At 41.3% G+C, this 25,812-nt stretch overlaps 2 protein-coding genes across 3 annotated transcripts in view; one reads left to right on the forward strand and one right to left on the reverse strand.

The window, feature by feature from the left end:
• The window catches only part of LOC131981571 (uncharacterized), a 2,878-nt gene extending 519 nt beyond the window's left edge, over positions 1-2,359 (reverse strand). The window contains exons 1-2 of one of the 2 annotated variants that reach the window (XM_059345946.1): positions 282-2,359; positions 1-183 (exon numbers count right to left, since the gene is read on the reverse strand). The exon at positions 1-183 is cut by the window's left edge and continues 519 nt beyond it. In XM_059345946.1, the coding sequence (XP_059201929.1) occupies positions 501-1,355 (855 nt within the window). In that variant the 5' untranslated portion in view covers positions 1,356-2,359 and the 3' untranslated portion in view covers positions 1-183; positions 282-500. Of the gene's footprint in view, positions 184-232 lie in introns of both variants that reach the window. The other variant, XM_059345937.1, reaches the window with a different exon arrangement.
• The window catches only part of tp53bp1 (tumor protein p53 binding protein, 1), a 153,082-nt gene that overhangs the window by 123,694 nt on the left and 3,576 nt on the right, over positions 1-25,812 (forward strand). The window contains exons 21-30 of the mRNA XM_059345911.1: positions 10,790-11,015; positions 12,382-12,450; positions 12,545-12,697; positions 15,671-15,888; positions 19,607-20,001; positions 21,243-21,434; positions 22,309-22,479; positions 24,524-24,724; positions 24,831-24,925; positions 25,254-25,450. Of these exons, the coding sequence (XP_059201894.1) occupies positions 10,790-11,015; positions 12,382-12,450; positions 12,545-12,697; positions 15,671-15,888; positions 19,607-20,001; positions 21,243-21,434; positions 22,309-22,479; positions 24,524-24,724; positions 24,831-24,925; positions 25,254-25,450 (1,917 nt within the window). The remainder of the gene's footprint in view (positions 1-10,789; positions 11,016-12,381; positions 12,451-12,544; positions 12,698-15,670; positions 15,889-19,606; positions 20,002-21,242; positions 21,435-22,308; positions 22,480-24,523; positions 24,725-24,830; positions 24,926-25,253; positions 25,451-25,812) is intronic.

Consider the following 25,812-nt stretch of genomic DNA (forward strand, 5'->3'; position numbering starts at 1 on the left):
GCGTTTTAGCGTTACAGTAGTATATATATATGAGGTCACACAGGATATATAATTCCAGCACACTGGTCCAGTATATATTCACACAAATCTTAGTGCGGTGATACAGTAGATAAATGTAATGTGACAATCAAAACCTTTACCAGTGTTTGACTAACTTTATCAAATGTAGTGTGACAATTAAACCTTTACTAGTGTTTGACTAACTTTATCAAATGTAGTGTGACAATTAAACCTTTACTAGTGTTTGACTAACTTTATCAAATGTAGTGTGACAATTAAACCTTTACTATGAAATCTCCAAAAGGGAGCTACAATACATCACACATTTTGAGTCATATAAAGTAAACATGATTATACCATGGTAAAAAGAAATTAAATCTGCTGAGATGAAGATCTTTTGCTCCATGTGCCAGACGCACAGTGGAGTGCCACCACCAGGGAGAGGTTACATGTGATGCCTGGTGATGGGGTTCTCAGCGTTCCTCAGGTCCGGGAAGGTCTCAGATGTAGAGGATAGGGACCCCGGGTCCCTCATCAGGGCTGGGTAAGCGGATAGGAGTGGTGGGTGAATATGAGGGTGATGGGCTTCGAGGAGAGGGTGCTGGGCTGCGGTGAGTGGGCAGGTTGTCTTCGTCGGCGATCATATCAGCCAATGCCCGTGTTAGTGCCACACGACATGGCGCATTAGGGGAGAGTTCCCGAGTGTGGCGTCTGTAGATTTCCAGCTCACGTAGGAGGCGCCTCACCTGGGTTTGTTTGTCAACCCGGATTTCCATCTCGTGCCTCCATCTGGCCAGCAATCTCTCCCGCTCGCTGGCCCACTCCTGTTTCATTGCCTCTCTTTCAACAGCCCATGCTCTCTCCAGCGTCTTCCTGGTGCTAGCCCACACTCTCTTCTGTGCTGCAGCCGCTTCGAGGCGGTCACGCTTTGCTGCCCAGTTGATCCGGGCCTTGATTCTGGCCCTTTCCTTCCGGAGGTTGGCAACCTCTTCAGGGGTACGGCCCTTCAGGTACCTGTAGAAGGCCGCCATGGACATTTTTGCCAATGCCTCTGCTGCTCCCCCTGGCTGCAATAGGACGTAGTTGGCCTCCTTCTCCTCCTCGTCCGATGAGGAGGATTCGTCAATATCCTCAGTCGCCGGCCATCCTTCTCCAATCATCATCTGCTCCTCCCACTGGCGCTGTAGAGACTTCTGGGCCACTGGCTGCTGCATGTGCCGGGGAGTTTTGGCAGTAGACTTGGATGGTCTCACCTGTTGATTCCCTGGCCCTGGTTTTGGTGGTGCGGGTTGTTCCAACAGCTCCTGCAGTATGCTTGGTCCCTGCGCAGGAGACGGGTCGTGCATCCGAGACATCCATTGCTCAGAAGGGTCACCTGGGAGCCACGCCTGCTGAGGGAAGTGGTGGGAACTGTGTGGCCTTAGCCTCTATCACAGTTTTGACCTGTTGGAAGATAGCCTTGTATATTTGCGTTAGATGTTTCAGATAATAGGTGAATTCATGTTGATATTGTTCAAGCGGAGGCCCCTCATAGGGTCCTCTGTAAAAGGGGACCGGCATCGGTCTCCCTGTTAGTGCTTCATGCGGTGTTAGGTGGGTTAGTCTGTTACACTGTGTTCTCATGCTCATCAAAGCAAGTGGCAACGCCTCCACCCAGCTTAGCTTATGGTCACTGTCAGCCATAATTTTTGTGATTTTGCTCTTCAAAACTCCATTAGCTCGTTCTACTTGTCCCTGTGACTGAGGGTGATACACACAGCCATATTTCTGCTTAATTCCTAACATTTTCATGGCAATTTTCATCACATTAGCTGTAAAACGCGGACCATTGTCAGAGCTCATTACATCTGGTATTCCAAACCGTGGAAAAACTTCTTTACACAGAAACTTAGCTGCTGACCTCGCATCTGGACCTTTTGTTGGAACTGCTTCCACCCACTTGGTAAACCTGTCCACAACCACAAGAATGTACCTGTAACCATTCTTTCTGTCTATCATATCTATGTAATCCATTTGTAGATGGTGAAATGGCCCTTCAGGCACCGGAACATGTGCTAACGGCGTCGTGAACGCTCTCCTGACATTATTCGTGTTACATACCGTGCATGCATTTATCCATCCATCAACTCTGTGTGCCAACATTGGTGACCACCAGACTGCTTGCAGTCGTCTCAATATCTCCCCCCTAGCGACATGGTCTTGACCATGCGCTTCCTGAATGGCAATTGGTACCAATGCCGGTGGGAGGACAAATTGTCCCTGCGCACTGAGCCAGAGGCCATTTTTATGTGGGTCTGGATTATTTTGGATTTTAATTGCGCCTCTTTTGATCCATATTTGATGTGACCACGGACCGGCTCTTTCCTGTGCTTCTTTAAGAGATGTTATGTTTGTTATAGGTTCCAGATTCTCTGCCATTAAAAGTGGTCCCATGTATGTGGGCGTAGCTACACGTTTAGCTGCTTCATCTGCTAAATTGTTGCCTTTGGCTATCAGGGAGTCAGTTTTTTGGTGGGCCGGGCATTTGATAATAGCAAGTGCTTTAGGGAGGTGTATGGCCTCTAGCAGAGCTGAAATAGCTTCCCCATGAGTTACTGGAGAGCCATCTGCCCTTAAAAAACCTCTTTGCTTCCACGTGACGCCATAAACATGGCACACGCCATAGGCGTATTGTGAGTCTGTATATACATTTAGGGTCTTACCCGCTGCCAAGTGACATGCTGCAGTCAAAGCCTTGATTTCTGCGAGCTGCGCTGAACAAGGCTGGTTAAGTTTAGTGGCTTGTACCTCATAGAAAGAGCCGTCAGACTGCAACTGTATTATGGCGTAACCAGCGTGGTTTCCTGCTGCATCTCTAAAACAGGAACCATCCACAAACAGAGTTATTTCAGCAGTTATTGGTTGATTATCTAGATCTTTACGTGGTTTCATGAACTCATCTGTTGTCTGGAGACATGTGGTGTCCCGTCTACAGGAGTCACCATCCGGGTGGCAGGATTGATTGTGGTGCATCTTTGTACTGTAAGCTCTGGGGCAGCAAGGATTACCTCATAGCCTGTCCGTCGAGCCTGTGTCAGAACAAATCTGGGACTTGTGATTAGTGCATGTAATTGATGTGACGTATACAAAATAGTCGGGTGTCCCATTGTGATGCTTGACGCTTTCTGAAAGGCAAAAGCTGCCGCTGCCAATCCCTGATAGCATGGAGGAAGACCTGTTTCAATGTTATCCAACTTGGTGCTATAATATGCTAATGGTTGCTTACCACTGGGAGTGTCCTGCATCAGAACCGCACACGCATAACCTGCTTTTTCTGCAACATATAAATGGAACACATTAGCATAGTTAGGATTACCTAGTGCTGGCGCTGTTCGCATGTCTGCTTTGAGGGCTTCAAAAGCTCCCTCTGCCTCAGGGTGCCACTGTAGCATAGCTGAGCCATCCGTCTGACCCGCGGCTCGTATCAAACCTCTTAACGGGGCTGTTTTAATAGCGTAGTCGCAGATCCACGGGCGGCTGAACCCCGCCATCCCCAGAAAGGAGAGCATTTGCCCCACCGTTTGTGGTTTAGGGGCCTTTGTCACTGCTTCGATCTGAGAGGGTGCAATAGCACGCTTGCTGCCACACAGTTGCCTGCCTAGATATTCAACTTGTGGCTGACAAAATTGTAATTTGTCTTTACTTACTTTGTGTCCCCCCTTTGCTAAAGCCTGCAGGACCAGGACTGAGTCATGCTCACACTGCGCCTGAGATGTGCTACAAACTAACAAGTCATCAACATACTGCAAAACGATGCTAGTGACATTTACGTGTTGTAAATCATCTGACAATACTTTGTTAAAAATCGATGGGCTCTCGACATATCCCTGTGGGAGGCGTGTGTATGTGTATTGTTGTCCTTTGAATGTGAATGCAAACAGAAACTGTGATGCGGGATGTAATGGCACGCTGAAAAATGCTGAGCATAGATCAATGACTGTGTACCAGCAGGCGTCATGAGGGATATTTGAAAGTAATGTGTGTGGATCTGGTACTATAGGTATCTCTGCACCCACTACTGCATTGATGGCGCGTAGATCATGCACCAGTCTGTAGTCATCTGAGCTTGGTTTCTTTATAGGAAAGATAGGAGTGTTACAGGGACTTTTGGTTGGTTTTAACACACCTGCTGCTACCAGGCCCTTGATTGTTGTTTCTATCCCTGTTACTTGATGTGGTTTCAGAGGATATTGTTTCCTGTACGGTAGGGTAACATCCTGTTTTATTTTTATTTTTACTGGTTGTGCAGATTTTACTAATCCTACATCTGTTTTATGTTTTGACCACAACCCGGATGGTATGTTACCTAACAGTTCATTATGTTTTTCTGAAAGTGGCATTTGAGTAGGCGGCCTTTCACTGAGCAGCACCTGAACAGGTTGTACTTCTTCATAGGTGCGCACAGATATCTTCATGAACTGTCCATTAAGGGATGTCTGCACATGTGTGTCAGTTGTGAATTTCCATTCCTGTATTTGCTGCGCTGCCTTCACCATTGGTCCCAGATCGTGTGACTCATAGCCTTTGGTTGTCATGAGTGTAACATGTGGGGCAGAGTTAGGCACAGCAAACCAGTCTCTTAAGTCACGCCCACACACATTCAGGTTAACGGCTGCCGCCGCTCCTTGTGGTCCAATGTATATGTTTTCACAAGCTATGTGCACAGGAGCTTTTTGACACAGCAAGTCTGTCCAACAGGTTCTGTAATCTTGATGTTGTTGTTTGTCATCAAACATCATTGTGCAGTGCAACGGCAATCGTGGCTCCTGTGCTGGAGGCAGCTGTTTCTCAACAAACATCCTCCACTTCAGCCATTTTTCTTCAAGGCGTGATGGATTTTGTAGTTGGAGCCAATACACTGTAGGCTGGACCTGTTGTCGTTTGCTGATTTCTTTAGCACGCTGCATCACCATCATTCCAGATGTTTTTTCTTTTATGAAGTCCAGTTTCAGGCCTTTGTCTGTGCAGATGATTGTCGCTTTCAGCGGGCACAAAATGTCTCGTCCCAAGAGGTTGATGGGCGTATTTTCTGATCACTGCCAGGTTCTTTTCTGTTGTGGCTAGTACGGGAGAAACGTGCCTGATACTCTCTTTTATTTCTTCTTCCCTCGGAGCTGCTGCTTTCTGTGTCAGAAGAGTCATCACTGGAGCACACTGTGTCAGGCTCAGCTTCAGTGTGGTGTGCCTTGTTGCCAGATCTTCTCACCTTATCTCGGACAATGTCACTGGAGGTCATGTTCTTTTTATCCTCTTCTCCAGATACTTCTTCATTTGGTTGTGTGTTCCAGTTAATTGTAAATTTTTCCATCAGTCGTCCTTCAGTGGTATCTCCCTGTGCCCTTAGTGGATATTGTCCTGTCCCGGATGGGCCAGCAGGGGGAGCCGTAGGAGGCTGAGCAGTGGTGAGAGCTACAGGTGGGATCATGGGCTGAACTGTAGGGGGCGCATATGGTGGAGGCTGAGTCATCTCCCCTTGTGCTGCAGGCGTGGTCTGTTGTTCCGTCTCCTCTTTATCCATCATGGCTGGCATCTGTTTGACGTCCATCACATGTTGTCTGGCTGTTTCTCTGAACCAGCTGAGCACCTCTCTTTCTCTGGCCCGTTTCCCTTCTCTGCTGTTACTTGTGTCTTTGGCCTTAAAGTGCTTGATGTTGGCCTCCACCTCTCTACAGCATGCTGCTTCGAACGTCCCGTTAGTGGGCCAGCACAGTCTGCCATTTGTACGTCTGTTCCACCTCTTCATGCACTTTTGGATCTGTTTGGCATAATCCGGGTGTTGTCTTATTACTAGTTCTACTGGGGTTAACAATCCTCCGCTTTTTATCATTTTAGCGCCCATGATCTCTTGTTTAGCTCCCGTATCCTGCCTAGTAAGTTCCGGCTGTCCCTCTTCTCTGGTTCTGATAAGAACTATTATTTTGCTAACAGTTATCCCAACTTTTTTTTTTTTTTTTTTTTTTTCCACCATTGGGGGGAGTTGTAAAGCAAATTCTCAGTCCTGTCCTTGGCTCGGGTTTTCACTATGTATTCAAACTTTCCTGTATACTCCTGCGATGGTTAAATCGTCAGGAATGCCCAGCCACGGGCGCAACGGGAGGGTGCCTGTAATTAGGGGATTTTGGCACAAAATCTCTAATATTGTGGCTAGGGTGGTGCCCAGATTCTACGTATTATTCCTTCCCACGACACTGCAGGAAATTCCTTTTTGGTTTGGGTTAAATTAAGAATTCGAGTGAGGTGTCACAACTTTTGACAGATCTTCTGTTCTGTCTGCCAGTGCTCTATGCCGTATACGTCAATTTATGACCGTTCCAACAACAAATGAGTTCTGATACCATGGGTTTCAATGTCTCCCTCAGTAGTAATATGTTCAGGGGTTAATTTTCCTCTTCACTCTCACTACTCATTCGATCTTTGGCCATATATTCTCTTACCCCTCCTTATTTCACTATTTTGGGTTATTTTATACCTTCTTACTGTACTATTGTGTATTTTTCCTTCTTTAACCTATTTATTTCTATTTATTTTATATATATATATTTATATTTAAATTCATTTATATATAATTTTCACTTTAACTCTCAACAACTCTCCAAATAACTCCACTAAGAGCCTATTTATTTCTATTTATTTATATGTATATATTTATATTTAAATGTATTTATCATTTAATTTTCACTCCAACTCTCAACTACTCTCCAAATAACTCCACTAAGAGCCTATTTATTTCTATTTATTTATATGTATATATTTATACTTAAATGTATTTATCATTTAATTTTCACTCCAACTCTCAACTACTCTCCAAATAGCTCCACTAAGAGCCTATTTATTTCTATTTATTTATATGTATATTTTTATATTTAAATCAATTTATTATTTAATTTTCACTCCAACTCTTAACTATTCTCCAAATAGCTCCACTAAGAACCTATTTATGAAGCTCAGAATAGTTAGAATTCCTAAGGTTATTTGCTCCGCAACAACTGACGCGTTATGGGCTGTAAATTTTCAATCCTTTCTGCTCCTTCAAACGAAAAAGTCAGATTTATACAAATGTGTGTGCGTATTTTAAGCAGTCTGTTGTTAAGGTGGATGTGGATGTGTGTGTGTATGCCGTTTTTATCTCTCCCCTGTGTGTGTGTGTGTGTGTGTGTGTGTCTTATCTCTCTGCTCTCTCTTTTTCCTCTCTCGCCCTCTCAGCCAGCCGGCTCCAGCAGGCTCGCTATTAACTCACTGGCGTTTATATACACTCAAACAGCGTCTATATACACATTACTAAACTACAAAAGAGCAAGGAGAACAACTTAGTTGGGCTTGCTGCCACTATTATACATTTCTTATATACTGCCCCTACTGTAAACGAAGTGGGGCGCCTAGGAATACCGTACACTCTGACGGTAGCTGCCTCCGCTGGACAGTCGCATGCCTTAAATGATTTGTTCCTCAAATCATTTAGCTACCTCCGCTGGGTAGTGAGACGTCTTTTCTTATTCCTCATAACATAAAACACCAACAGTCTTGCCTGCCTTGACTCCTTATACTTCTATCAAAATTCTTTCCCTTTCTCACTCTATTCTTTTCAACCTCTTTTAGCACAAGTACGTTATTAAATACACTTCCCTAACATTAACAACAGTATCTAGTGCTCTCCGTCAGACCCTTTTTTTTTTTCTTTAAAAAAAAGGTGTTCTTAAGTCAACTATTTAGACATTTACATTTTAATTAAGACTCAACATTAAGAACTTCAATCACTCACTTACACAGCTCTCTCTTTTTTTATGACTTACTACTTCTTATCTATTCAACTATCACTGTCTCAGCACCTGCCAAATTAGACCTCTGTCAAACGCGGCTGTTGCCAGCAACCAGATTACAATGCAAACATTGAACAGTATCTGATCACACGCATTCACTCTCTCCGCGCCATGGTTTTGCTGAGACATGCAGACAGATTTGGACAAACGTAAAATAGACAGCACACACAGTTAGTTTAGACAGACAACATGGTTTGTCACAAAATCTCTGTTATCTCCTGCAATGGTTAACTTGGGTTAATTAATTCAAATTAGATTGGGTTCAAGAGGGAAGAATCACAGTTTAGAAAGCAGTTCCTCACCTGGGCGGACCTCACCTGTCACTCAGACACCACTTTGATCAAATTTGCAGAGACAACGTTCTGCTTACCTTGATTTTTAGTGGGCCCGTGGTTCTGATGACAGGATGAGATGACGCCGCTGGTGACGGATGCCTCCCGGATCCTTTTCCCTCCTGGCTAGCTCGCCAAAATGTTGTGTAATTTATTGGTCCAAGTTGTAGGTCAAATAGCTCATAAATTAGTTTTTAAAGGAGTCCAATTGGAAAAAATTACTTCTCTTATCTTTAACAATTAATCAAAAGCCCCGTTGGAAAACAGCTCCAAAAAAACTCTCCAACAAGTCTCAAAAATCTTCAAGCAGGAGTCCAAGATCTTGTGACACACTTTATTATCGATAAAAAGTGGAGAGAACAAATATAATACACACAAGGTGCAGTCCATAAGCTCTCTAACTCGAATGACACTTACATGAGTTATTATAGAGAAATCACACACATCTGTCCATCCCATCATTAATATTTATTATGACCTTTCCTCCAATAAAATTTGTTAATTCTTTAGATTTCTCCTCCTAGGGGCTGCTCCAAATCCGCCCCCCCTAGGTGCAGGTGGCATTACCTCATCCCCTGGCAGAGAGACATCAATATGTTTAGGGGTTGAAACTATTGCCATGATTTAAAATCCCGCATTGGTTCTCATAGGGCCTTTCTATGCTTTATTTACTATGATTTAAAATGATCCGTTAGTTCCCACAGAGTTTTTCCATATTCTTACTTCTCACTCATCTGTCTGCTATACACAGAGCTTTTCCATTTTTCATTTCTTACTGAGAGTCTTTCTTATTTAGTCCTAGCTAATGCTGCTTCTTGCCCAGCTGGGCAACCTTGCTTCTTATTCTTATTCTTGCTTCTCTCTTATTCTTACCAGCACTCTAATGAACATCTCTGGTGAAAGATCACAGGTGTTTTTCTGGCACAAACTTAACATTCTTATCTAGGCCTTATTCTACTTCTCCTCTCTTCCAGTACTTCTCCACCTTTAAGTTAAATCTCTGCAGCATATTGATTATACATATAACATCATATAGATCACTCAGGGTTACATTATTTAATCACACTTTGTCATACAAATAGCTACATAGTCCCTCTAGAGACCCTCATAAAGAGATACTAGCTTAACTCTCACCACATTATTTACTCTACAATATTCTAGTTTTTTTTTTATCTTCTGGATTTTTTTCTAGTTTTTACAAGAGCATTTCTAGATCATTTTCTAGATTTTTCTAGATCCTTTTAATTTTTCGAAATCTTTTCTAGATGTTTCTAGATTTTTCTTGATCCTTCTCTAGATTTTTCTAAAGCATTTCTAGATTCTAGAAAAATAATCTAGATATTTCTGGATTTTCTAGATTCTTTTTCTAGAATCTAGAAAAGATCTTGCCAAATGTTCTTGTTCCATTGGCACATAATTTTGCTATTTTAAGCAAAATACACCTAATTTTTTTTTTTATTAATTTAAACAAAACACAACATAAATCACCAATTGACCAACACAGTAAAAAAAAAAAGACAAGAAAAAGAACAATAAAATCACAAAACCAACCTAAATAAGTAAATAAATAAAACAATAATAAACTAGAACATTTCCTCTGGGGAAATTCTGAAAGGGCCACGGGGGCTACTGCCGGTGTGTGTACACTATGATGAGATTCTTCAGAGATTTCAAACTATGCCCTTTAACCTCGAAATGTGTGTGTAATTAAAATCACATAAAGTTGTGTGTGTGCGTGTGTGCGTGTGTGTGTATTCTGTAGAGAAAACTAATAGCCCACCGATCTCGATCAAACCGCACGTTTTGATATATAATTTGTCCTGCAACTCTTCAAGTTTTAGGACTAGTAGCGGGACGAAATTGCGTCCGGAAGAGGAAGAAGAAAAAATCGACAGTATAACAGTTGCCCAGGTGCGATTGCCCCGTGGCCCTAATAAAAGACTAAAAAACAACAGGATAGGATAAAAACTAAAATACAATGTGAAATAAAATATAAACAATGTGATGAACAACTGGATAGGTAAATAGATAGCTAAATAGGACAATAAATAGTAAAATAATCAGTTAAAAGCTAGACTAAACAGGTGAGTCTTGAGCCTCCTTTTAAAAACATCAACAGTCTCTGCGGTCCTGATGCCCTCTGGCAGGCTGTTCCATAGGTGCGGGCCATAATGGCTGAATGCAGCCTCCCCGTAGGTTTTAGTTGTAACTCTTGGAATAATTAAAAGGCTTAAAAGCATATAGATAAGATAGCAGATAGATAAGATGGCCCAAGACCGTTAAGACATTTAAAAACGAATGAAAGAACCTTAAAACCGAATGAACAATGAAAAGCTGCCCATTCTTCATTTGCTGCCCTGAGGGTTAAGTTCAACCCTGAGTCAAAAAAAGTTGGAACGTTGTGTAAAACTTCTATATTTTTCCAATAAAGTTTCACCATTAGATATCTTGTCCTTGACCTCATTTAAATGTAGGTTGAAAGGGATTTTCAGATCATTTCATTCTTGTTTTCTTACATTTTCCACGTCACAATTTTAGGATATGGCACACATTTTTGTCTGTCAAATCTCACAATTTCTCTTTCTTTCACTCTTTCCTCAGAGCGGAGCTGTTCGCCTCGCCTCAGAGGAGCTCGCAGACGTCCTCTCTGGGATGCAACAGCCTTCCAAACAGCCAATCAGAGCCAGCGCCGCAGGAGTCCCCCGGCAAAGATCCTCCAGGACCGCCTCCAGCTCCACGACCTCCGACCCCGAACAGGACGGACGGCAGACAGAAAGCTCCTCCGCAGACCGCCGACAACACGGTGACGTCCAGTCCGTCCAACAAGGTCAGATACTGAACACGTCTGGTGACTGACGCAGGACAAAAGATCAGTAACGACAATGAAGTCAAGTGGAGTTTTATATTGCACCTTTCAAATGACAGGCATAGATTCAATGTGTCTTATTACGGCGAAAACGATGCTTCAGATATAATCTGATGATCTTAATATGTTTGTTTGGTTGATTTCTTTAAGTTTTCAATATAATCTTAGGATTTTCCCAAAACAATAGTTTTAGCAGCTGCTTTTAAACCAATCTGTAAAACATCTAACAACTTTACTGAACACAAAAAGTTCTTTTATTTTCAAAAAGTTCATCCTTTAATTTTTTTTTCTCCTCCATGTCCCCAATACTCTCCCATATATGTGGAAAACGATGCTTCGGTAAAAGTCCGAAACATGTTTGATAGATTGATTTAAAGTTTTAAATATCATCTCAGATTTAAAGTGTAATTTGTAAAATATTTTTTATAAATTACTGACAAATGTGTATAAATAATGTGTTCTAATCAGTCAAGAAACTAAACTCTTGTTATTAACCATATTACTGAATATTATTATATTCTATATTATGGTATGTGAAAGTATGTTAGATGTATCTTTACTGCCCAAATATGGTGAAACAGTCGATCACGGGCAATGACATCATAAAAGACAGCTAAACAGCTTAAAGTTTGACATTTTATTTATATTGTGGCTGAATTTTAAATTGAGCTTAATAAAGTTGCTCAACACATAATGATTTAAGTTTAGTGGTTTAAATCTGCTACCTCAGATCACCTTATGTAGAATATATTTTAAAGTTTTCTTTTTTTTTTTTTATTTCCCACCTAAAGCACTCACATGACAAACCACAGAAAAGGGGAAAAATTAAACAAATAGCACAGCACACAGACAAGGAATACACCAAAATAAATAAATAAAATAAATAAATAAAAATAATAAAATGAAAATTAGTAAGTTACCACTGTGTTACCTATACATCTTTAATTTACTGTCAGCCATTCAGTCATTTGTACAGATATATAAGGCCGTACAGTTTACATGGTGAAAAGAAATATGAAAAAGAAAAAAGACAAAGGGAGTGAAGCTAACCGGCCACTAACTCTATAAAGGATTGCCAAGTTTTGTGGAAACTCTCTTCCGAGCCTCATTTTAAAATTTTCTGATATTTTCGGTTTCTAGATGTTATTGGACAATATTGTCCTTTCAAAGATATTGTGTCATAAGGTTTTTCTTTCTAAATGTCTTTACTGACTACTAACTCAGTTTTTTTAGTTTTTGTTAATAAAAAGTAAATGTTATCATGGTGTGTGGGGGTGCAGTCTGAGGCCGTGTGCTGGTGCTGACCCGTCTGTCCTGTGTGTCTCAGCTCCGGCAGCGGACTGTCTCCCAGCAGACGAGCTTCGACGGCCCGGGGCTGCGCTCGCCGGCCGCCAGGGTACGGACACCAGGTGTTAACGGAGCCGGAGACTTCTGCTTCTGTCTGTCGTTACTGCCCCATTCACACTCTTATCTTTATCTTTGTGTTGAAGGGTGAACCAGAGTCTCCGTCCTTCAGAAGAGCCGCGGCGCCCGCACACCGCAGACACGTGCGCACCATCCAGGAGGTCCGCACCACCATCACACGGATCATCACAGACGTTTACTACGAGGACGGGAAAGAGGTCGACCGCAAAGTCACAGAGGTAGAAAAAGGTTTCTTATCTCTCTGGTGTTTCAAATCAAATCAAATAGCCTTTTTGTCATTATATAGTCAACTATACAATGAAATTGAGAGTCCCACTGCTTAAGGTGCATAGTTAACCCTTTATAGGACACTCTTGGAAATAGAAAATGTCAACCCTTAAGTGTTATTGGGGGATATTACAAGACTTTTTGCTAAATGTTTCATTTTTATATTGCAAATCGAGGTCAACTGAGTTATTATTATTATTATTATTATTGTATTTATTATAGTCTTTTCCCACAGCAACCCTAAATAGACAATAACACTTGCACCCTTTACCACCTTATCTTTTACCTTTAAACTATTATCTTTTTAGACTACTTGTCTGAATGTCTTTTTTAAAGCACCCTATATATGAGAAGCACACGTAAATTTAGTTGTATACTTTTTTAATACAATGACAATAAAGGAAAGCTTGAATCTTGTATGATTTACTGATTGGTCAGATGCAACAGTGTCACTATCTGTGATGTAGAAATCCATGTTGTTCTGTGAGCTCACGGAGAGAGAGGAGACCTGTTATAGATGTCCGCTCAAGTTACCAAATATGGGTCTTTGCCTGATAAAGGGTTAAGGCAATCATAACACAAAACAAACACGAGTAAAACATTTAAAATTATGTGAACACTGAGCTAAAACAAGGACAAAAAAAGATCAAGGATGTGTGATGTAATAAATAAATATATAAATAAATGACCACGGAAAATGCTACAAAAGCTATAGATGAGGTAGATAGTGTTTTGCATTTATTACTTGTATTGCACAGTTTTATTGACTGAAATAGCACTCTCGCCTCACAGCAAGAAGGTCGCCGGTTTGCCTCCCGCCTGCAGCTCATCTGTGTGGAGTTTTCATGTTCTCCCCGTGTCAGCGGGTTCTCACAGGGTACTCTGGCTTCCTCCCACAGTCCAAAAACATGCACTTAGGTTTAATTGGTGACTCTAAATTGCCCGTAGGTGTCAATGTCTCTATGTGTCAGTGACCTGTCCAGGGTGTACCCCGCCTCTCACCCTCCAGCCCCTCGCGACCTGAGTTCAGATAAGCGGTTAAGGATAATGAATGAATGAATGTATTTTATAGCACCTTTCATTAAGGTTAGTGCAGTTAGAAGTGCAGCACAGATGACTGACAGATGGCTGATAACAGGCAGAACAACTGAACAGGAAAACCATAGAAAAATACGAGTAATTTAAAAACTAGAGACCACTGTACAAAATCTATAAAAATTGAATAAAAATAAGCCCATAAATAAATACAAATTTAAGAAAAAAAATCTGTAATTAGTAGTAAAAAGAAGTGAAATAAAAAACTAGATAACTAATTAGAATAAAAAAACACAAATCCAGATAAAACTGTAAAAGGCAAAAAATAAATAAAGTTTAAAGAGGGATCAAATAAAAATTAAGAAATCAAAGCAGGATGTAAAATGTTATTTCATAAGTGGGGTTTGGGTTATTGAGGGGAGTAACACTTGATGTTTAAACCCATGGGAAAAAAGAAAAACCAGAGAAACTAAGTAGAAACGGAAAATCAGTCAAAATCAAGTCAGTATTAATTATAAATACTAAGGCAACTGAAGACTACTTTCTCTAAAAAACAAACACAAGAAAGCGATGTTGAATGAAACTAATAACATGGGCAGTCTGTGGCCTAGAGGTTAGGAATCCTGCTTGTAACCAGAGGGTCAAGTTCAAGAGTTCAAATCCCAGGACTGACAGGTCAAGGGGTACCCCCACACACAGCTACTCCTAAAGCACAGTGTCTTCACTGGTGTGTGAAAAATAAAAAGGATGGGTTAAATGCAGAGTTTGAATGTCCCCATTGTGGGACTAGTAAGGATATATTAATCTTAATATGTCACTCAGAGAAAAAAAAACTACAACAAACCACAACAAAATCCACTCCGACTGTAAGAATTGCTATAAAGTTGAATCATTAGTCAAATTAACTGTTTTGAAATTATTTCTGGCATTTACAGGTGCATCTCAATAAATAGAATATCCTAGAAATAACACATTATATAGATCCATTACACACATTATTAAACATTTCATGTCTTAATTTATTTAATTTCTTCTAATTATAGTGATTATGGCTTTCATTTAATGAGACCTACAATTCAGTGTCAGTGTCAGTGTAAAAAAAAAACAATATTACAAAAGACCAATTTAAAAAAGTATGTTTAATATGGAGATGTTGGCCTCTGAAAAGTATGTCCATCTATATCAGTGGTTCCCAACCTTTTTCTTGAGGGACCCACATAATTACCATCGTAAACTTTGGCGACCCCCCCATGGTCCATTGCTTCTATGAAGCCAAACTCAATATGACTTTCATGGTACCCTCTCTTTTTCTTTTTGAGATATTCAGCATTTTCGTATCCCAGACGCTTCGCCATTTTTCCATTAGCTCTGTGTTTCTGTTGTTAGGTGAGGTTACCGTTAGGTGAGGTTACCGCTAGGTGAGGTTACCGCTAGGTGAGGTTACCTATGTTTACTGCAGGAGGGATGTTACAAATGTCCTTATTCTCGCGACATAGCCTTTATTTTTAAACTTTTCTTTTGTGATTTTTCTATTTAAATAAATGAATAAACGTTTAATGTAGCCCTTATTTAGCTGTTTTTGTCCCACTAATGAATTAAATGCTGACACATCTATATTTAACACATAAGATTTATTACATCCCTTAAAATCAAGAGGGCTTCGCGACCCCCCATGGATCTTAGGCACCTCCCTGGGGGAGTCTGTTGGGAATCACTGATCTACATGACTCAATATTTGGTTGGGGTTATTTGACTTGAACTACTGGAAATGGACTTTTCTATCATATTCTAATGTATTGAGATCATCCTGTATTATTGAATGAATGCATGATATAATATGCATATTTGAAATGTGAATATTTAACACAAGCATGACTGTTTATCCCCAGGAGAACGAGGAGCCTGTGGTGGACTGTCAAGTGTTGGACGGAGACATCTCTCCGTGCCGCACCGGCAGCAGCTCGGTGACCTCCGGTGACCTCGCCGACATCAGCTCTCTGTCCTCCAAGACGTCCAGCCTGCAGCACAGCTCCGGAGGAACCAGCAGCAGCGGCTTCACCAGGCCAGACTTCCTGATGCCGCCCAGCCGAGGGACCGCTTCCTCCAGGTACCGCCTCCGCCTGCACACGGCCAATCAGCGCTCACTGTCTCTCTTCAGTCTCTGCTTTATCTGCACTAGTTGCATGCTGATTCCTGACACTCCTTCACCTTCTTTGACTTTCTAACACCCTAATCTCTCAGTGGCTCACTGATCCCTGCCCTGTTGCTGTCAGGCATCAATCTGGGGTCACTGAACGCGCCTCGCTCAGCTGGAGGCGTTTGTAGGTCTGTCACGATAATTAATATATAGACTTATCGTTCGATATATAAAATGGACATGATAGTATTTTTCTGGACTCAAAATATCGTCGTTTACATGTGACTGAGTATGAGTGTGTTACTCAAATCTAAGTTTCCTGACGGCTGCACAATTCCAGAAAGTTTGGAACGAATTGCCCTCAAAAAACTTTTTCCAGCTTTATAATAAAAAATAATATAATTCAAAATATTTATCTCAGTGCATTTTTTTTGTTAACCAGGGCCTGAGTCTGAGTTTGTTTGTTTTGATTAATAAAAATATTTTTTTCCACTTCAATGCATTAAATGTTTTGACCAACTTCAGTCCTGATAACTATATACTACATAACTATAAAATTTACAGGCATTTCTTAAATAATTTAACCCTTTAATGCCCTTTAGGAATGTAAACACACATGTTTTAAATGATAATTTTTTTTACTTTATATATAATTTATTTTCCATAAACTGTAAAAGTGCAAACTGGATTTATTTATTTTATTTTTTATTTATTTATTATTATTATTATATTTATATTGTATTTGGGGGGGGGGGGGGGGGGGGGGGGGGGTTAATTAGACCCTTAGATACATCAATTTAAATGCATCATTAATTTTTGAGCAGTGTGAGTTTATAAAAAAATATCCCACCTGCAAAAAATGTTAACTTCTTAAAAAGTGCTATAAAAATAAGGATATACTTGGATTATCATGCTCTAAGATAATTGTATCAGTGGCATGAAATGGTCCTAAAACACCATCATGATTTTATCGTGATAGTTTCTGGGAAAATATACCGTCCTAAAAATGTGTTATCACGACAGGCCTATGCGTTTGATTTTGAGCGTGGCCCCAGATCTGTGCCTGCACAACCTGAGCGGCTCCATTCGTCCCCTCTGTGTGTCTGCAGTCCCAGGAGGGGAGGCGGGCACCAACAGAGGGGTCACAGGGGTCACAGGGCGGGGTCACTGGTCACAATGAACAGAGGCTACGGCACCCAGGGGTCCCGGACCCCCAGAGGAAGGGCACGAAGGGGCCGGCCCCCGTCCCGCTCCTCCATGTCCAGGTGAGTCCTCGCTGAGGCTCGCAGAGAACCCACGGAGAGGCTCCAAACACTCTGATAACACTTTCTTCTTTTCACTAATCTTCTCACTCAGAGCTGCAACTAATCAGTCCTTTCACTAGTGGGTGTTGTTGTTTTATGTATGTTCAGCTTTCAAAGTTTCAAAAATTTTGAAAACTGAACGCAATTTCCCTAAATTTTACATATTAAATTAACAATTATTTTACAAAATGTTGGCAGCTTTTTGAGTTACCAGAATGTATCATAACATTAAAGGCCTGACGGTTTATATAAAATCAAACCAGTTTAAGCTCGTACCACGGACCGGCAAAACCGGAAATCTGATTTATTTTGTTCAAACAAAAGTCCAAAACCTAAATATATTAAATTCATCATCAAAATCCTCACATTGAGAGATTGTTTTGGTCTCAATAACTGACTTTTCTACTCATTGACAAATCTTTTCCAAAATTTTATTTCTGCAAAAGAAAAAGATTTTCTTTACAAACTGAACAGTCTGTTAATGCACAGCTGCATCATTTTCTGAGATGAAACGAACTAAACCACACAAACACATTTTAACTGTGCAAGTACTTTTATTAAGGACTGGGTTAGCATTCAGAGATAACGTGAACAGTTATTTTTGCTTTGTTTACATCACTGGCCTGCAGATACTTCACAGTTTAAAGGGAGAGGTTGGATTGCATGAGATAGTTGTCTTTATTACCTGCAGTACTGTGGAGGTTAAGCACACCTCCAGTTTGCAGAAGCAGGCAGGAGAACTGACAGAAGATAAACGATGTGGTGCTGTGGACGAGGCAGTAGATAAACACATTTTAGACACCTGTCAGTTAAAGTGTACGCTATGTTTAGAATATTTCCACCACTTTACTTTGGCTCTTTCGGTGGGGAGATGGAACTGTTATCTGTACTCTCTTCAAAAAAACCCCCAGTAATTTTAACTCAGAATATGAGAGTTGCTGGTTTATTGCTGTTAGTTTGTTTGGTTTGTTTAAAGGGTCGGTTTGGATTCACCAAAGTCACACAATAACACAAACAAACAAACTGATGGAGGCAGCGGTGGAGCAGAGAGTCATGTGTTCTGTGTGAATTAAAAATGGATATAAGTGTCCCGTCAGTAAGAGCAGTGGAAATATTCTAAATATAACTTACACTTAAAGTGACAGGTGTCTAAAATGTGTTTATCTGCTGCCTCGTCCACAGCAGAACATTTTTTTATCTTCTGTCTGTTCTCCTTCCTGCATCTACTGTAAATAATAAAGTAAACGGTCTCATCGAACCACACTTCATAACATCTGTCCCTTTAAGGCTTCGGGTTGTTCAAAGCAGAGAGGCAAAGCTAAACGTTTTACTGTGAAACTGCTGATAGCACATATTTGAGCACTTCATGGTGGAATGCTAACCTGGTTTAACCTTTGTAAAAGTTGCTTTAAATATGGTTTTGTACATTATTCAGGGCTTTCTATCATCAAATACTATGAGACCAAATTTACCTGGCAGATAAAGATGTAAATAAGTTACAAATGAAATCTTTATCGAATAAAATTGGAAGACACTTGCACTTAAAATGCATTAACTGACTGCCAACACGTCATTCTAAAGTGATAGACCAGCTGAGGTAAGTCTTTCCAGTTTAGATGCTGCAAACTGACTTAATAGGATGTTAAAAAGTAATGATGTAGAACAAGAGCCATTCCATTTCTGATACATTTCTTGGCACTAAATCAATTGTGAATTTAGGGCGACCAAATTATGGAATACCTTTTCCCATCTGGCAAAGGACTCCATCTTTTAAAAATGTTTCAAAAGACCTCTAAAAGCTCATTTAACTGCCGTTTAAAAATTCTAATTCACACACAAATAAACTTTTATAACATGCCTTTTTTTGTTTTTTATTGTTTTTGTTATTGTCATAACTTGTTGATGTTATACATATGTTTTTTCTATAATCAGTTTATTACTTTCTAATAACTATGACATTTTAGGTGTAGGCTTTAAATAAGCCCATCTGGGTTTTCTGCCTCTCCCTGCACTTTACACTATATGTTATCTTTGTCATTTTATGTAATTCTAACTGTGCAAATAAAAATAATTCTAATAATAATAATTCTCGCTTACAATGCATTACATATTTTGACCAACTTCAGTCCTGATCATAACTATAAAATGTACATGTATTTCTTAAATATTTTTAACCCTTTAATGCCGTTTTAGTAATGTAAACCCATGTTTTAAATGATAAAAACAGAAAATATGAAATATTCTCCATAAACTAAGTGCAAACTGGAATTTTTGGGGGGCGATTATTAGACCCTTGGATACATCAATAATTGACAACAACATTGCCTTTAAATCAGCGTGCGATGCTTCCTGCTGCTTGACAGACTCTGTTTCTCTCGAAGTAGAGGAGGTGTGGCCTCCCTGCTGAGGCTCGGCCCTCACGGCCAGCCGCACTCCTCCTCGGAGGAGGAGCCGTACACCCGCATGCTCCCGCCGCGCCTCCCCGTCAGCCCCACGGACCCCGAGCTGCCCAGCCACTCCGACTCCCTCAGGTCGTCCCCGGAGGAGGCGAGCTCGGCCGGGAGCAGCTTCGTCGGCCTGCGCGTGGTCGCCAAGTGGTCGTCCAATGGCTACTTCTACTCGGGCCGCATCATCAAAGACGGCGGGGAGAGCCGGTTCCGCCTGCGGTTCGATGACGGGTACGAGTGCGAGGTGGCGGGGAAGGACATCCTGCTGTGTGACCCCATCCCCCTGGAGACGGAGGTCACCGCTCTGCTGGAGGACGAGTACTTCAGTATCGGTGAGGGAGGAATAAAATATCATCATTCATTTTTATGTTTTTTAAGTCATCAGTTGAACCAAAAGTATGATGGCTTATTGGGGCCAAGTATGAAAAAAAAAAAAAATACAGACCTGGGGAAGGGGATTATATTTCTAGAAAAAAAGTCACAAATTTATGAGATTAAAGTGGCAAATCTACAAGAAAAAAGTAGCAGATTTATGAGAAAAAAGAGGAAGGAAGAATAGGCTAGCGTTTTGTTTTTCAAGGTACTACATCACCATATTTCATTCGTTTCTACCCGCGGGATGTCTGCCGTTTTTCCATGACTCACTCTGTTTTGGGTGTTTTATCAGTGATTGTTCATGAGTGATTCAACTCCGCGCTCTCCTCCAGCCTGTCAGCACACGGATCGCTTCCTTTTTGACCCTACTCTGCTCCTTGTTGACGGTTACAGTGCGTAACATACTGTAACTGTTACTGTACTGTCACAGCTACGTTAATTTTTGTTAGTCCAATTAAAATCTTTGCAGCAGCTCCAGTGGATCACAGTCAGTGGCGGTTCTAGACCAATCTTACTGTGGTGGCCATAGAGGGGCCAGTGTTTTTATCAGAGGGGCACATTAAAAAAACAGCAAAGGTGATATTTAAGCATTCAAAACCTTTATTTTGGCTCATTTAAGTCTATTTGGAAGATACAAATACATTGATTGAAAAAATGAGACTTACCAACAACAGTTATTTTTGTACGACAATGACATTTCTCATTTTTGTGCACAATTATTATTATTTATTTTTTTAAAGTGCAGTACAGCGAGCATGATCTTTTTATTTTATTTACACAAGCTTTTTATTATTGCACAATTAAACAATTACACAATGTACACATTCTGGGTTCCTTTTGTGTACAATGAAATATTGTTTGAACAAAAAATAGGTCAGAATTGTTCCGTCGATCATCGTTATAAATTTATTGTTTTGTTATTAATTTGACACAGGGGCAACAGCAAGGGCCAAGGGCTTCTTCACAGGGGCAGTGGCCCCTGTAGGCCCCTGTGTAGAACCGCCACTGATCACAGTACTGACAGTTTCCACATTACAAAGAAAGTTTCACGATGTCTGCAGAAACAAAACCACTCTGAGCTCATATTCAGATTCTCTGCTGTCTGCCTGGGGGCTCAGTATGTTCCACACAGTCATTTAATATCAGATTATTCTGGCTGAGTCAGATAATCATCTGTTTCTCCTGTGTGTCTGCTCAGGTGTGGTGCGGGGCCATAAAACAGAGGGCCAGGATCTGTTCTACAGCGTGGAGAGGGACGGCCAGCGGCAGTGGTACAACCGGACCGCCGTCATCCTGTCTCTGGAGCAGGGAAACAAGCTGAGGGAGCAGCACAGCCTGGGGCCCTATGAGCCCTCCACGCCCCTGGCCAAGGCCTCCGACATCAGCCTCGGTAAGACCCCCCCAGCCGGTTATCATGGTGTCAGTGGATTCATCCACAGCTAGGGAAATGCACTCTGCATGTTTTATTCCATCACACAGCTGCTGAACTAGATCACCTGTCAGTACTTCAGTGCGTCTGATTGTGGAATCTTGATTTGCTTAATTTTAACTTTAATTTCCTCTTTTTGTTTGCCTTCAAACATTGTGTTCATCACTTCAGCCATGCATTCTCTTATTATTTCTATATCTGAGAATTTCTTCTTGTGTTTACCTCAAATCCTCTCTGTGAGCACTCTGTTGCTATTTGTTGTTGTGTCATAAATGTGACAAGAATCCTGCTTGCAGCTTGGTATGACGATTTCAGTGCATTTGTTTTTGTGTTCTTGCATATACATTTTGAGGAAATGTCTCTTCAAAATTCAAGAGTTTCAAATTGGAACTCTTCATCACAGCTATAGTCTCCTGGCATATTAAGCACATGGGTCTTGTGCTGGTTGGAGGGAGAATGAATGCAAATTTTAATCCATTCTTCTTTGAATTTCCGATTTTCATTGTCCACATTTCGTTTGGAACACCCGATTTTCATGCAATCTTTTTTTTTCTGCAATCGAGGCTCTTAAAGCTGGCAGTGTCAATATGCGAAACCGCTCCAAAAAACGAAGGTTAAAAATTGCGCTCGCAGCGCGACCCATTAACAGGCTGTCTGTGTACCGTTGGCATGGAGACAAGTCCCGATGTACACGCACTGTCCACACCAAAACCAATAGTGAAGAAATATCAGTTCGTAGCCACAAATACGTGGCCTATTGAATACCGCTGCGGTAAAGTTTCAGGACTTTTTAATGTATAAAAAGTTACTAAAAAGTTGTAACTGTTCTGTTCAGATAACCTGGTGGAGGGGAAGAGGAGGCGCAGAGCAGAACAGAACACTCCCAACCGCAGCTCCTCCAGCAGCCCGCGGTCCCCCGGACCCTCAGGCAAAAGGAAGCTGATGACCTTTGAGGACGGACGGACGCCGGCCAAGAGAGGCCGCAGGGGAGCGGCCGCCAGAGCCGGTACACCAAAACAATGACTGAGGGTTTTACTTTTTTACATTTCTGGATTTCATGGTTTGCAGGACTTCTTCCCCGTGTGTTTTTAACTGGAGGAATTCAGGGTTTTGCTTAATTTTAATTGATGTTTAGAGTTTTTAACCTGATAACATACTTTAACACTAATTATATCCATCAACAAAGCCATAAGTTAGCTGTAAAATTTAAACATAATTTTTATGAGGTTTTAAAGAATCTGCAGTGTCTGTCTGAATGCACTTTGCAGCATGTTTTAAATACTTTTTAGAAAAGGTATTTTAGCCAAAATGATTTTTAAACAATTGTTTACTTTGTAATCAATGTTAAATATTTAATTCTTTATGTCTTAATTACTTACAAGAATGTCAGTACGGACTTGATGCCGTGATGGTTGCCAGGTGTTGTTTGTGTGATTTGGAGTCAGTAATGTGTGATCTTTGTACTGAGGATAGCTGAGACATTTCAGACAGTCCGTGTCCGTCCTCTGCTGCTGTCTGCCGGCTGCTGCTGAGGCCGATTTGGTAATTAATAACGTGCACCAGTTTTACCATGGTGTTGGCTCACAGGTGGAGGGAAGATAAAGTGTGTGTTCCTGTAAAGTCACGGTGTGTTTTCTTTGAGTGTATATTTAGTTAAATTACAGAGAAGGAATCTTCTCACTTACCTCCAGTTTGATGTAGTCATGAACAAAACAGTGTTTCTGTTTTCATTGGATGATCCAGAGCAGGGGTAAGCAACCTGCAGCTCCATAGCCACATGTGGCTCTTCAGGCCGTCTGCAGTGGCTCCCTGTGGCTTTGACCAAAGAATTATACTTTTTTTTTACATTTTCATTTAGCATTGCTGTAGGCCCAAAGCAAGTTGTAATCTTCAATTTAAAAAATGTGTAGCTTATATATAGCATTAAAGCGTTGTTGAACGTTATGGCCAACTAAAATGTGCATCATAGTTTACAAAAGTCTACGCATTGGCGCATTAAACTCTAAGTTTTGCCAGCTTCAAAACTAGTTTTGAGTTTCCCTCGCTTGGCCAGCTTTGATTCCAAATCTCCTGAGATATTTCTTATGTGTCGAGCCTCTCATTTGCACTTGGAGCCTTGCGGCATTTTGACAAAATCATATTAATAAATGCTTATTAAGACCTATTAGTAATGTTGGTAAGGTAATTTAGATTTAGTAGGCTGAATTATTTTCATTGTAAGACTCAAAATGACGAATGCAGCTCCATTCTGACCTTTTGTCTGTTTTTGGTCAACTATAAGCGTGTTTCCACTGAGTACTTTTTGGAGAGTGTTTTGGCTCCGCCCACTAGCTAGTTCCCCTCGGCCTCTGTTTCCATACAGGTACTTTTGTAGCAGCTAACCAACGGTGTCTGAATGTGACAACAGACTGACGCGGCAAGCAGTGCCAATTTAGCGACTTTTTGGTTGCTATATTTAGCAACTATTCAGACCCTCTAGAGACTCTTTTTCAAAAAAGCCTTTTTCTGGTGTTATTGGAGACTTTTGGAGACTCGTTCCTACTCTTCACAACTAGTAGCACCGTCCAAAAGCACTCACAAGCGGCCCAGTCCTCCTGCAGCAGTCTCTCCCAGCTGCAGTCAGAGCAGGAGATGTTCATCCCTCAGCGTCCAGTCTGCAAATGAGTCCGCATGCCCGAAATTGCCCCTCAGTAGCGGCTCAGTAAAGTACCTACCCGAGGCAGGTAATTTCTGAGCTGTTACCCAACTGGTGAAGTTGGGTGGATCCTCTCTCCCAAGCCACACCCAAAGTGGCTCACTCGAGGGAAAAGTACCTAATAGAAACGCGCCTTATGGCTCTTTTGTTAGTAAAGGTTGCCGACCCCTGAGCCAGAGTGACAGCCAGCAGTTTAAATATGACCTATTTATGAAACCTCAGATCTGAAAACATCAGCAGGTAGAATAATAACAATCTTCAGGCCAGATATCACTGGAGGCAAGAGAGAAAATTTGGGTGAACCGATGTTTTAACTTTCATTTTATCTGACTCGTTTTTTTTCTACTTTCCGTAGCTCAGCGGATCGGGCTGTGTAACACCTCCGGCAGCGGCACGGATCAGCCCGGTCAGTCTGGTGACGTGGAGGAGACTCACGGCCCGCTGCCCCAGAACACGACTCTCTTTATGGGCTTCGCCTTCATGCTGACCGCCTCGTCCGAGATCGACCGGCTGACCAACAAGCACGCCATCGACGACGAGGACGGTGAGGCCGACGGTAACAAATTGAGGATTCTCATGCACACCAGCTGCAGCATGTTCAGAATCAACTGGAGTGTCATGTCATGTTCAAAGGAGTATTATTATTTTTTTTTTTTTAACAGATTACGTGCAGACGGGTCCATATAACAAAGCTTACACAGAGTCGCAGCTGCAGGCAGGCGGAGGATTCGTCCTGCCCGACTTCAATGAAGAACAGGTTAGTGCTCTGAAAATATCATGACTATAAAACTTTTACTTCTTATGACAAGAGTTAGAATTAATGGCTAACAATTATTATCAAGAAAACCATGGAAAATGTCTAGATATCAGCTCTTAAATGGAACTCTTATAAGCATTTTTTGTTGTTCTCATTATATTTGTCCAAACAAATGTACTGTTGGTTGTACCAGGCATTGAGATGAACAAGAAATTGAAGAAGACAATGGTGTAATCATTTTTTCCATGACTGTATTTTACCACAGTGAGCTTCAGAATGTGAGTAAAGCAGGTTTGTGTTCTGCCCTTTTGTCCATGTTTCTCCTCAGTGTAAGGCAGCTTACCAGAGCCTGCTCATCGCAGACCAGCACTGTCGCACGAGGAAGTACCTGCTGTGTTTGGCGAGCGGCGTGCCATGTGTGTCGCACCTCTGGGTACGAGACTGCTGCAAAGACAACAAGCTGCTCAACTACAGGAACTACCTGCTGCCCGCCGGCCTGGGGCCCGACGAGGCCATCGTAGAGTGGTAGGTCAACGTCTTCACAGGTAGTACAGCAGTATTTACATTAGTCCCTAGTACAGCGTGTAGAATGCATAGCACAGTGTAGTATGTGTTGCACAGTATGTATAGTACAGTATGTGTAGTGTGTAGTACAGTAGTGGTATTTGTAGTAGGATATGTGTTCAGTGCTACAGTATGTGTAGTAGTAGTAATAGTAGTAGTAGAGCAGCACATAGTACAGTGTGTAGTACAGCTGTATGTGTTGTGTAGTGTTTGTATGTATACAATAGTATGTGTAGTACGGTGTGTATACTGTACTTGTAGTACATCAGTATGTGTACAGAAGTATGTCATGCACACAGTAGGTGTACAGTAATGTGTATGTA

This window comes from Centropristis striata, chromosome 2 (genome assembly GCF_030273125.1).
Source record: "Centropristis striata isolate RG_2023a ecotype Rhode Island chromosome 2, C.striata_1.0, whole genome shotgun sequence".
Classification (NCBI taxonomy): domain Eukaryota; kingdom Metazoa; phylum Chordata; class Actinopteri; order Perciformes; family Serranidae; genus Centropristis; species Centropristis striata.